The sequence below is a fragment of the Harmonia axyridis genome, chromosome 3, assembly GCF_914767665.1.
Source record: "Harmonia axyridis chromosome 3, icHarAxyr1.1, whole genome shotgun sequence".
Classification (NCBI taxonomy): Eukaryota; Metazoa; Arthropoda; class Insecta; order Coleoptera; family Coccinellidae; genus Harmonia; species Harmonia axyridis.
In genome coordinates, this window is record NC_059503.1 from 18,556,439 (window position 1) to 18,570,096 (window position 13,658).

The 13,658-nt window shown below is 36.4% G+C and overlaps 1 protein-coding gene across 1 annotated transcript; it reads left to right on the plus strand.

Moving 5' to 3' along the window:
* The first annotated feature begins 3,497 nt into the window (after window positions 1–3,497).
* LOC123675231 lies at window positions 3,498–4,212 on the plus strand. Its single transcript, XM_045610569.1, has 2 exons — window positions 3,498–3,771; window positions 3,837–4,212. Exons 1-2 carry the CDS (start codon window positions 3,697–3,699, stop codon window positions 4,089–4,091), a joined length of 330 nt encoding a protein of 109 aa, XP_045466525.1. The 5' UTR covers window positions 3,498–3,696; the 3' UTR covers window positions 4,092–4,212.
* The last annotated feature ends 9,446 nt before the right edge of the window (window positions 4,213–13,658 follow it).

Below are 13,658 nucleotides of genomic sequence, written 5' to 3' on the forward strand. Positions count from 1 at the left end.
TACAAAGGAAAATGAGAAATTCCTTGAATAATTTCAAGAAAAAAAGTCCTATAAACACGAGCCTGCAAACACTTTGTTTTCGAAATACAGGTGTTTCTTGTAGTCCTAGAGATTCACGGCTTGGCTTGATTTTCAAGCTACTTGGCTTGAGCTTGACTTGATTTCAAGTAGTAGTTTTTCAATCTCAAGTCAAGTCAATTATTTATTTATCAAGTACTTGAATCATATCAAGCTACTTGATTTTTAGCAGTTTTATTGTGTAGTGTCACATCAATAAAAAAATGTTGAAATGTGAAGGAACGTTGCAAAAACCTCTTCTATTTATTAAACTTATTGAATAAGAGAACCAAAAATATCAACTTTCTTGAAATAGAAACATAAATTAAATTACTATAAATTATAACAAAATAAGAAATAATTAAAAAATAAAGTTTCTTAATATAGAGAAACCTCCAGGCTTTGTTTGATTTCATAATTTTCCATTTAAGACACATGAGGCACCTTAAAGATTCGTCGCCTAATCTATTGCGGGTTTTTGTAACTGTAAGAGCAGCTTTGGAAAATTGTCTTTCAACTGAAGCTGGAGATTCTGGCGTTGATAAAAAATTCTTAGCCATTTCGGCCAAGTTTGGAAAGATATTTCTGAAACTACCAAAATCTACCAATAGATTTCATAGAAATGTGAAAAAACCACTAATAAATTCACACTGACTGAATAAATTCACAGAGACTTCAGTCTCTTGGCTCCCAAGGAATCCTCTTATTTAGTCTAAACGCTCAGGACATTGCAGAAATATATACCGTGCGACGCGTGCATATCAAGCTCAAGTGGTATCAAGCAGTTTGATATCAAGTCAAACAATAAATATCTAAAATCAAGTCAAGTCAAGCTCAAGTATATGTAATTTTTAACGAGCTTGATTTCCAAGTCAAGTAGTTGGTTAAAATGTCAAGCTACTTGGCTTGATGAATCCCTACGTAGTCCTCACTTTTTGTGATGATTATACCAGTTTATTCAATCTTCATTAGACGGAGATTTTTTTTCGATAGCATTTCCGATGTTTTCAGTAGAAACCGAGTTTCACCAATACTCCTCATCCCGATTATTTTTCGTTTAATCGATTCCGAACCCTTTTCCTCTGATTGAAGAGTGGCTGCCTTTATTCGATGCTATTTAAACACTTGAAGCGCACAGTTCGGGAATTGACTGACTACATCATTCCATTAATTACTCCTGATTAAAAGGACGCGTTGATTGAAGCAGACCATCTGTTTATCTTGTCTTGTTAGGAGGGAGGAAGGGTTCCAGATTAGGTTATGATAAGTGCAAACCTTCTCTTGTAGAATCATTTTAATGACCAGGCAGTTGGGAGAAATGCTTAAGTGATTGTTTGTGAGGGTAACGGAAAACAATGGATCTGTATAAGTTGAGCGTGATTTGGATTTCATCCATCTTCGAAGAAAATCTGGAGAAGGAATTACCAAAATCATTAAATTTTTACTCATTTTCCTTTTGAGCGTAGATTTTCTCTATATAATGTCGTCAAATGAACCGTATTCATAAAGGTTTTGCTTATGCTTATAGAAAATGAAAAAATCCTTCATTTGGCATTCATTATATTCCGAATAAAACCTTATACTTGTGGTGACAAAAAGCAATTAGACATAATGTCTGTGTCTAGCCGGAATTGTCGTCAAAATATTTAATAAAAATGTACCTGCATTAGTGTAACAATGGTCTTTCGTGGTACTTTTGCATACAACTTTCTCATTCATAAGGTTCTCAGAAAGATACAATAGAAAATATCTTTCCCCTACTCTCATTAGTGAGCAGGCACTATGATACCATTGCGCAGACATATAACTTAGAGAATAAGAAAAGGAAGAAGAAATTCACGGTGTACTATATGATTTTATGTTTGTAACCCAGGTATAAAACTGGAAAAAGGAGAGTTCAGTTATGTAAGTTACGAGGTGATGACCAGTTGACTTAGTAGAGTGTTCAAGAATGTTTTCAATTGCTGTACCACAATAAAGTTCTCGTCTGTCGTCCATCAGTGTTTTAATAATCCCCACAAAAACGCTATACCCCAAATACTTATACAGTTTAAGCATATCCTAAACAAAAAAGTATTTGGTTATTTTTAAAAGTTACCTGCACCGTTTAATGGGGGATTAAAATTTTAATGCGTCATTAAATTTTAACTGGGTATAAGAAAAAAGAATCAAGTTAATTTTGAACTCACATTATCATGTATCTAATTAAAAGTAGGTATGTGAATATGATATGCAATATCAAAGTCCTAGCTTTTATAGCTGCACAGTTATAATTTTATGAAAATTCACTTTTTGAATTGTTCAAACGATTTTGATGAAATTCTGTAGGAATATGTATTTTTGGATTGTGCATACATGAAAAATCCGAGATTTCTATATCTCGTGTTGTATTTTGTTGATGGAAATTACTATGGACATTCGGAAAAGTTATAATATGGAGTGCTTCCATGAAAATTTCAATTGTTCTGAATGAACGGTATGCGTAAACATGAAATACCCATGGATCTCAGTATTTCGCGTGTTGCTGATCCGATTTTGATGAAATTTGGTATTTATATTGGGATTGAATGGTGATGGCCCTTATAAATTTTATAGCCTTACTCAAGCGCAAACATGAAATAATCAGGATCTAAATATTTAGCTATCTATCACTCCAATTTTGATAAAATCGGTTGGAAAGTTAGAGTTTTCGAAGAAATTTCGTACCTTTTGAATATACAACTTGGATGCAGGTTGCGTATGCGTAAATTAGGATTCTTCTCAAGATAATCGCGTTACAAGACCGAAAACAACGTATCTACTACAGAATGATAACTTTTCAAGTAGGAATTCAGGGCTTGGTTTGATTGACATTGAAAAACTACTACTTGACTTGAACTTGGGTTGATTTCAAGTCAAGCTCAAGCCAAGTAGCTCGAATATCAAGCCAAGCCGTGAATCCCTATTTTCAAGAGCAAAGGACGAGAACCGATAACAGTGTTTGTATTATCCTAAGCTGATCGTACGTCGATTTAACAATAGTTGTAAAATGCATATAAAAAATTCCCAAATCCCAAAAACTGGTGGCTAATCTCGTTGCAATAAGGCATTCCAATGACCTGTCAAATATGGCGGCTGTAGGCCAATGTTTTGAAAACATTGTTTTGTTGTCATTGAGTTATCATATTGTTCTGTTATAAGTTGATCTTAAAGTTGTGAGATTTTTGTTTTCGTGACTGCATCAAATGATTTTTATATTGTTTAGAGCTTATTAGTGGTATTCTCACGAAAAAATGCCTTTGACATGCCTTGTAGTCGATTGTAGAAGTCGTTCCAACAGGGATGATGTAAAATTCTTTTCAGTGCCTGCGGTTCTAAGCCACAGGTTTCTTACGGATAAAAACGAATTGTCTGAAAGGCGTAGGGCACTATGGATAGCAGCAATTAAGAGGGACGATCTTACTGAATCCAAACTAAAGAATCAGAGAGTCTGCAGTAAACATTTTTAACTTGTAAGTGATATAGTTGAAATCAACCTAAGTGGCCAAGTGTTATAATGATATTTACATTAAAAGTATTTTACACCAGTCTGAATTGCCTCTAGGAAAACCTGCTGCTTTGGAAGATGAAAATCACCCGGATTGGGTTCCATCACAGAAAATGGGGCACAAATCTCATAGGAAACAGGCTGATGTTGAGAGGAAAGGAAGATTTGATAAACAGAGGAAATTGAGCGTAAGTAATACAATCAACACGTTTATATCATTCTTTGCAAAGGAAATAAACACTTTTTTTTGCAGATTGAACACGCAGATATTGATGTCGAACTTAATTCAGAGGCCCCAGACCATGGTAGTAACTTCGATACTGGGGTTGCATCTCAGACGGACATTACTATGGAAGAATTAACTTTAAAATTCGACCAATTGAGTTTTGCCTCAAAAACGATAGAAAGACTTGAAAAAAAATTGACACATCGCCATTTGGTCTCAGAGACGATCCTAGTAATGATATCAAATGGATTTACTATACAGGTTTTTGGTATACTTTTGTAGAAGGTATATTATATAAGATTATAGAAGATGATATTCCCACAACAAGTATTACTGCTCTCAGTTCTTTCAATCTGTTAATATTAACTCTAATTAAGTTAAGATTAAATTTACATTTTCGAGACTTAGCCTTTCATTTTAAAATTTCCCGATCAACTGCTTCAACATATTTTGAAAAGGTCATAGATATTCTCCATAAAACATTACAGCAGTTAATAATATGGCCTGAGCGTTCAGTGGCCTCCAAAAATATACCATCTTGTTTCCAAGAAGCATTTCAAGATAAAACAACCATCATTTTAGATTGTTTTGAAGTTTTTATTGAAAAACCCGCGTCTTTAAAAACACAGATGCAATGCTGGTCACATTATAAACACCACAACACTGTAATATTTTTAATAGGAATTACACCACAAGGTAGAGTAAGCTATATTAGTAAGGCATGGGGTGGGCGTACCTCAGACAAACAAATTGTTGGGAACAGTGGTTTTTTAAATCATATCCCTGGGGATATTGTTTTAGCTGATAGGGGTTTCTTAATAAAAGAAACTTTAGGAGTTTTACAAAGTAAATTGGTTATCCCTGCCTTCACGAAGGGTAAAAAGCAGTTACATCCTCTGGATATTGAGGCTACAAGACATATAGCTCATGTAAGAATACATGTGGAAAGAACAATTGGCATGTTAAAAAATAAATTCAATATTTTTAAAGATACCATACCAATATCTATGATAAAAAAGGAAAATGACCCTGATGAATATTGGCGCCAACAGACAGCAGACAAACATGGCGTCAGTAGGCAAACGCCATATTGGGTCACGTGATTTGGAATGCCCTATTACGAAACGTCAAAAACTACACGAAAAGCTATTCGTTTCCATGGCAACTACTAAAGGTGTTATCTTATTGGTTATTCGCCGTGCGATTTACTTTACAGATGCTACCTTATTGGTTGTTGATCGTTCTCCTTGTTTACGGTAAAGTAAAACGCACAGTGTTTAACCAAACAGTTGGCAAGTTGTACGATTTGCTTCATTTTCTATAGGGGCAGTAGAAAAAATAGATATTTCACTAGATAGAAGAGAACAGTGAACCATAATGTAAGGTTTGCAGTGTTTTTCGACTTGGTAGTACTAATATATTTTTTGATTTCGGTTATGTTGATTACAAGACTAGCGTCTTTCCCAAGTGGTCAGAACCCCAATATTCCTGTAGGAGGAGGTGTGGAAAACACACCCACCCTCCTGTTTACGACACATCATCACCACCACGCGTGTTAATCAGGCAAGTGCCTCGACACCGATCTGAATACTGATATGCCCAATCTGCATAACTGCTGTCTAATAGCGCTTCTCGGGGGCCAGTTTGCTCACTTCGCAGTGCTGATATCATTGCGAAACCACACATTAAGGCCGTTTTACTTGATTATCTTCCCGGTCATGTCTCACCGGGACAGCCTCTAGACGGAAAATCTCGTTGTGGATAGACAGCTTCATTTTATTACGCCTATTGTGTCAACGGTGCATTAGGCGAATTAATAATGATTGTCTACTCTTGCGTCTTTGCTGATTAATTCAGATTTATGGCTGATTTCTAGTCTTGAGTAGAAGGAATTTCATTAATAACTATACTTAAGATGTTTACCTACTCAGGCCCGGTCTGGCCAGGTCGGCAGGTCGGCGATCGCCGAGGGCCCCCGGCCAAGGGAGCCCCCAGCTGAATAAAACTAAACTGGAAAAATTTTTTGAAAATATGTTTTTTGGCAAGTTTATTACATTTAAACGTTAAGGTAGACTTTACCAAAGATATAGGAAGCAGTTATGGACCAATTGGCTATTTTTGTACGGTATATCATCCGATAAAAAGTTTATGAAAGGCTTCTAGAAAATACTGTAGTTGAAGACTCGAGTGGACTTGCATTGTAAAGAGTGTTTTTTTTCGAGGTATATAACTTTAAGTTGGCATTACTGTTCAAGATGGCGACCGATTTAACAGCTGTCAAATGATTTATTCTCAGTTTGGTTCGGTTATTCATCGAATTCAGCCAAACGATCATCAAGTAAGGCGTAGATTCGTCGAATGGGCCCAAAAGGAGATTGCCGTTGTTCCCTATTTTCATGAGCGAATTTTGTTTAGCGATGAAGCGCACTTCTGGTTGAATGGCTATGTCAACAAACAAAACTGCAGCTTTTGGAGTGAAGTTAATCCTCAAGTGTATGTCGAAACACCGTTACATCCAGAAAAACTGACTGTTTGGTGCGCTTTATGGGCTGGTGGAATCATTGGTCCGTACTTCTTCAAAAACGATGATGGCCAGTCAAAAGTGATCGGTACAGAGCCATGATTATTAACTTTTTCATTCCTGAATTGAACAACCATGATGTCCAGGAGCTGTGGTTCCAACAAGACGGCACAACATGTCACACAGCTCGTGCCACAATCGATTTATTGAAAGACACGTTTGGTGACCGCCTAATTTCACGTTTTGGACCTGTGAATTGGCCTCCAAGATCTTGTGATTTAACACCGCTAGACTACTTTCTGTGGAGCTATGTAAAGTCATTGGTCTATACGGATAAGCCACAAACCCTTGACCATTTGGAAGACAACATTCGCCGTGTTATTGCTGATATATGGCCACAAATGTTGGGAAAATTCATCGAAAATTGGACGTCCAGATGGGACTACATCCGAGCCAGCCGTGGCGGTCATATGCCAGAAATCATATTTAAAATGTAATGCCACAAGATCATCTTGCGGATAAATAAAATTCATGTCAATCTAATAATCCATCGTTGTTTTATTGCAATTTAATGTTCTATATGTATGTATGTTTAAATTGTCAGTTTTAGTTTCATACTGTAACTTTGAATTTACTTGAAATAAAGAAATATTATCATTATCATTATCATTATAACTCTAAAAAAACACCCTTTACAAGCGTGTAACTTCAGAATTAAAAATTATTCAAGAGAACGTTTTCGCTGCCGGGGGAGGTTCTCGTCTTATTTCCTGAAGGGGGGCCTCAAATCAGCATCTAGCCGAGGGCCTCCAATGGAGCCAGACCGGGCCTGTACCTACTGGTAAAAAGGTTAACAGTTACAATCTTTCATATGGTCCACCATATACAGTTCAGAGTGTAATTCATCAGACTCTGCACTACTATGGCTTGAGTCAATACGCTATTACACGTCACTCAATAAGTCCCTAGACCTGGCGCACAGAAGGCGCCGCCGCCAGTGCCATACCACTTTTTTTTTGGTAGTATCAAGTTTCAAAAGTTGAGTATTTCGGAACATAGATTTGAGTCTGGATCGATATATTGAAGGTTAAGCGTCGCTACATTTGTTGTTATTGTTGAAAAAATTGATAAAAACGAGTTTCGTGTAAAGCACTGTTTTTAGCGAAGACTTGATAAGTGTTATTCATATTCTGCTCTATCCATAAAAATGGTTGAAAAAGTGATTACCGAGATTGAAGCCTATTTCTGAAGCAGAGATGGATCTTTCTACATAAAAGGTAAAAAAAAAGTTAGAGCCGCTCTGGAGTACAAGTATTAGACTTACAACTTTGCTTCGGCCGTTTTGCAATAGGTGGTTGTAGCAGTAAGAGGTAGTCGAAATAAATAGATCGTAGATGTCATACAATAAGCTTAGGCATTTGTAAACATAACGCCATCGAAATATTAGTCGATTTGTGTTTGCATCATGAATTTATTCTCGATTAAACATGTCAGCTAACGAGCAAATTCTCGTCATTTGCGGGTGGTTTCAATTTTCTGGTTCAATATAAAGGAATCTGCGACTGAGGCTCATCGAATGCTCTATAATATATATGGTGAGGCCGCTATTAGTCAAAGAACGTGCCGAGCTTTGGAAGAGAGAAGGTTTTTGAAGATGCAGAATTGGAGGCATTACTTGATCAAGACTCTTGTCAAACGCATCAAGAATTGGCAGGATCATTGTGAGTGACACAACCAGCCATTTCAAAACGCCTGAAAGTCATAAGAATGATTCAGAAACTAGGGAATTGGGTGCCGTATGAGTTGAAGCCGGAAATCTTGAACGGCGTTTGTTTGCTTGTGAACAGCTACTTGCAAAGCAAAGACGGAAGGGATTTCTGCATCGCATTGTGACTGAATACGAAAAATGGGTTCATTACGATAATCCCAAGTGCAGAAAATCATGGGGATATCCCGTCCATGCTTCCACGTCGTCGGCCAAACTGAATATTCACGGTCATTATGAGTTGTTGAAACCGACTGTTACAATCACAGGCGATCGTTATCGAACGCAATTAATGCGTTTGAGCCGAGCATCGAAATATAACGCAGAAACAAGATAAAGTGATTTTACAGCATAACAATGCTTATCTGCACATTTATAGACTCAAATATCCCAAAGCTCATCAGAAAATATTATTCCGCACGAGTCGAGACATTGAGCACTAGAAGCATTTTCTAGGAAACTCAAATATCACTCACGACTTGTGGATGAGATGAATAACATTATTTCCACTCTTGGTTGAGGATCTAAGTCATAAACTCCGTAAAACTAATTCAAATTGAAATAAACCTGGCGGATTAATGGAGTTAATGGAATTATCACTAATGTTCAAACTGACATCTGTGTATTATAGAATTCTCGTTCGCGAGTTGCATCCCTCAGAGGGTAAACATTATTGTTAGTAGTGAGACATTACATGCCTTTTCCATTTATCCTTTCCACTATGGATTTCAAATCCGTAATAAAGATAAGTGAAGTAGTATAATATTTCTATTATGAGTTGTATTATTAAAATCATAATTTACTACATAATTTATCTACTTGAGTATCTAGCTTGAATAAATTATACATAGGCAACCACTGCCGCCGTTTTTGTCCAAAATTCGAGGCTTTATTATTTATTTATATCCTAACAGACCACAAAAGTCTCATTACAAGGATAAAAAGGTAACATCAAAAATAACTATACATAATAAATCACAAGAAAGTGACGGGTGTTTTTTTTCGAGGTATATAACTTTAAGTTGGCATTACTGTTCAAAATGGCGACCGATTTAAGAGCTGTCAAGTGATTCATTCTCAGTTTAGTTCAGTCTATCCATCATGAATAGACTCACGCCTGAACAACGCTTGCAAATAGTGCAATTTTATTTCGAAAATAATGGTTCTGTGCGGAATACGTATCGCGCACTACGTCCATTTTATTTTGTTTAGCGATGAAGAGCACTGCTGGTTGAATGGCTACGTCAACAAACAAAACTGCCGTATTTGGAGTGAAGCTAATCCTCAAGTGTATGTCGAAATACCGTTACATCCAGAAAAACTGACTGTTTGGTGCGCTTTATGGGCTGGTGGAATCATTGGTTCGTACCTCTTCAAAAACGATGATGGCCAGAACGTTACAGTCAATGGTGATCGGTATAGAGCCATGATTACTAACTTTTTCATTCCTGAATTGAACAACCATGATGTCCAGGAGCTGTGGTTCCAACAAGACGGCGCAACATGTAACACAGCTCGTGCCACAATCGATTTATTGAAAGACACGTTTGGTGACCGCTTAATTTCACATTTTGGACCTGTGAATTGGCCTCCAAGATCTTGTGATTTAACACCGCTAGACTACTTTCAGTGGGGCTATGTAAAGTCATTGGTCTATGCGGATAAGCCACAAACCCTTGACCATTTGGAAGACAACATTCGCCGTGTTATTGCCGATATACGGCCACAAATGTTGGAAAAAGTCATCGAAAATTGGACGTCCAGATTGGACTACATCCGAGCCAGCCGTGGCGGTCATATGCCAGAAATCATATTTAAAATGTAATGCCTCAAGATTATCTTGCGGATAAATAAAATTCATGTCAATCGAATAATCCATTGTTATTTTATTGCAATTTAAAGTTCTATAGCTCTAAAAAACACCCTTTATGTCTGTATTGTCATGCTGTATAATTACTTTATCATGTCTCTCGTTGTATTGCGTACGTTCGTCTTTCAATGCTCGGCTCAAACGCATTAATTGCGTTCTATAACGATTGCCTGTGATTGTTTCAGTCGGTTTCAACAACTCATAATACACTACGCCGAGCTGGTTCCACCAAATACTGAGCATTACTTTAGAACTGTGAATATTCTGGGATATCTCCATGATTTTTGATTTTATACGCTTGGGATTATCGTAGTTAACTCATTTTTCGTCTCCAGTCACAATGCGAAGTAAAAATCTCTTCTGTCTTTGCCTTGCAGCAGCTGTTCACAAGCAAACAACGTTTGCAAGGCGTTTTTAAATGGCTGGTTGCATCACTCCCAATAATTCTACCAATTCTTGATACGTTTAACACGAATTTTGATCAAATAATGCCTCTAATTCTGAATCTCCGAATCACTAGTGATTTGGAGGTTGCGGGTTCGAGTCCTACTCGATGAGGTACTCGATAATTTATTTCTCTATTTCGTAATGAGTTCATTACAGTTCTAAAAACAGTGCTGTAATGAACTCATTACAGCATCGTTTTCGGTTATTTTTCTTTTTGTGGTTGTCTATACTAACTGCCGATCCTATCAAATTTCAACAAACGTCAATAATTGTCAATATAATATAATTTGGATATAGTGAAATGAATTTCAACATTATTCGCAATTTCTCTCAATTCTGGTGGTGTTAAATCGATTTCGTCAAACATAGTTCACGAATTTAATACGTAATTGCAAATTATTTCCAAATTCGAAACGTACAATTCATATTCAAATTCCGTAATCTGTCAATTTTCGTAACAGTCACACCAACTGCCAAGATACAACACAAAAGTCACTAGGATATATAATCTAAATTTTTCGTTTAATTTCGACATTATTTCACAAAAATTGACTGAAATAGAGAAAATATCGCGCCTTCGTCGCTCGTTTTCGAATTTCGCATTCGTGTTGGAATAGGAGCCCATTCGGCAACATGTTTTAGAATATACTATTACACGCCAATAAACTATTCATCTTGTAATTAATTCACAGACGCAATAGCTAGTCTACGCGTTCAACCGAATTTTTTCTCAATAACGATCGATAATCAACCGCAATGGGGGTTCCTCGCTCAAACATGACTGAGATATCAAACTTGGCGAAACATGTCTCAGATCCAGAATCGCATTATACATTCATCGAAACTGCGAGATACAACAACACGTAAGATCAAGAAGCATCATCTGTTCGCGAACAATTTTCCATTGATTGACATGTTCTCGTTAGGAGGTTTGGAGGAAATTAGTTCGAAATATAGATGGAGAACACATAATTTCCCGAATTCCCAATAGGAAACTAACAATTCCACGTGAATCTGACATGCAATGAATCGGGTGACATGTGACACGTCCCAAGAACTAAATAACGTTCATTTGGAAGTTCAATTCCCCTAACTCGGGGGTCTCGTGCCGCATTTGCATAACACACGAATTCAACTGTTTTAAGGGAGGCTCTCTTGGATTTATTTTATGTCTTTGTGCACACGCACAGATGTGTCACTGCTCCTGAGAACCTCATGGAAAAAAGCTTCGGGTTTTTATCGGCAATTCAGAAGGATGGATCTATTGCCGCGAACGGGATCATAAGGTGAATTATGCTTTAGGTGGTATTATAAAGATTGGTGAATTCATCGTAGCCAGGGTAGAATATGCAATCCACTCTTCAATCAAAACCATTACATCGTAAGGTACAAGATTATTATAACAAAAATATTAAAATATAATATGCAAACATATCATATAAAGCATCGAACTTTTACTGATGATTGATGCCGAAATGGGTGTCCAAGAATGGAAGAATCCAAAAAATCATGGGTGCATATCTCAGAGTAATAAACATAGATAGAGGAAGCATTTTTCATTTTCAGTAAGCCTAATTTGTCCTCAACATGAACCATCAAATTTGACAGGAAGCGCGCGGAAATGAAAACATATCAGTGATACGAGATTTCACTCAATTCGCGAGTTTCTCCACAAAGAACGCACTTCTTATGTCCCATAGTGAATCAAAGTTTCATATTAACTCAAAATATATTGAAATAAATACCTAAATATGTCAGAAATTCAGAAAACAAACTTCAAGCGCGCCAAACGACGTGGAACAACCGATGACATTAGGAGAGCCAAAGTTGCCAAACCTTGGATTTCAGCAGGTAGATACAGAAAATAATAACAATTACGACAATTAGGAAAAATATTGTATTCCAAACATTCAAATTTGCATATTTAATCGGGAATCACTCAAATAAAAATATTTCATTCGATATAATATACATTCATAACGATATAATAAAATTGTGGATTTGAAAATATATCACAATCCGACAAAGTAATCTAACCAAGTTGTGGACATGTACCTAATTGCCTATACTCCCTCTATCTCTGTTTATTTCTCTATGGATTGAACTAAAAAAATTCACCCGGTATATACAGGGTGTCCCGGGAAGAATGCGACAAACGAATACCATGAAATGAAGTCATCATGGAGGACCCGTATCAAGAGGTTTTATTCGCCTGAGTGCCTTCGATTGACAAGGCGATGTTCATCTTATGAGTGAAATTTCACTGTTGAACAACTCTTTAACTAATCGACCGAATAATTTCAAATTTTGAAGTTTTGTCACCCTTTCCTATCGCCTTCCTTCAATATTTCTGAATTCGAGTAAATCAGTTCCGGACTAGGAAAATTTCAGACTTTTCCTATTTTCGTGAATATTGGATCATCCTGTACGTGAACATTATGATTTTTTTCCGTTTTCGGAACCACAAAGAATCAATTAATTATAAAAATTCGAAATCACTGCTTGGCACGGTCATACAGGGTGATCAATAAACATTTCCTTATGAGTGAAATATTTTTAGTTCAATAACTCTTCAACAAATCCACCGAATAATTTCAATTTTTGAAGTTTTGTCGCCCTTTACTATCGCCTTCTTTCAATATTTCTGAAATCGAATAAATCAGATCCGGACTAGGAAAATTTAAGACCATTTTTATTTTCTTGAATATTGAATTACCCTGTATGTTGATATTTTGATTCTTTTTCGTTTTCTTAACCACAATGAATTACTTCATAATAAAAATTTTAAATCTCTGCTTGGAGCCATCATTCAGGGTGATCAATAAACATTTCTTCATGAAAGAAATTTCATAGTTCAAGATATCTTGAATTTATAGGTAGAATTCATGAGGGAATGTTTATTGGTCACCCTGTATGACGGTGGCAAGCTGAGTTTTAGAATGTTGATTATGAATTAATTCGTTGTGGTTAGGAAAATGGAAAAAATTATGATATTGACGAACAGAGTGATCCAATATTCACGAATATATAAAAAGTCTAAAATTTTCCTAGTCCGGATCTGATTTACTCGAATTCAGAAATATTGAAGGAAGGCGATAGGAAAGGGTGACAAAACTTCAAAATTTGAAATTATTCGGTCGATTAGTTAAAGAGTTATTGAACTGTAAAATTTCACTCATGAGATGAACATCACCCTGTATATCCCCAACGAAGGCACTCAGGCGATTGAAACATCTTGATACGGGT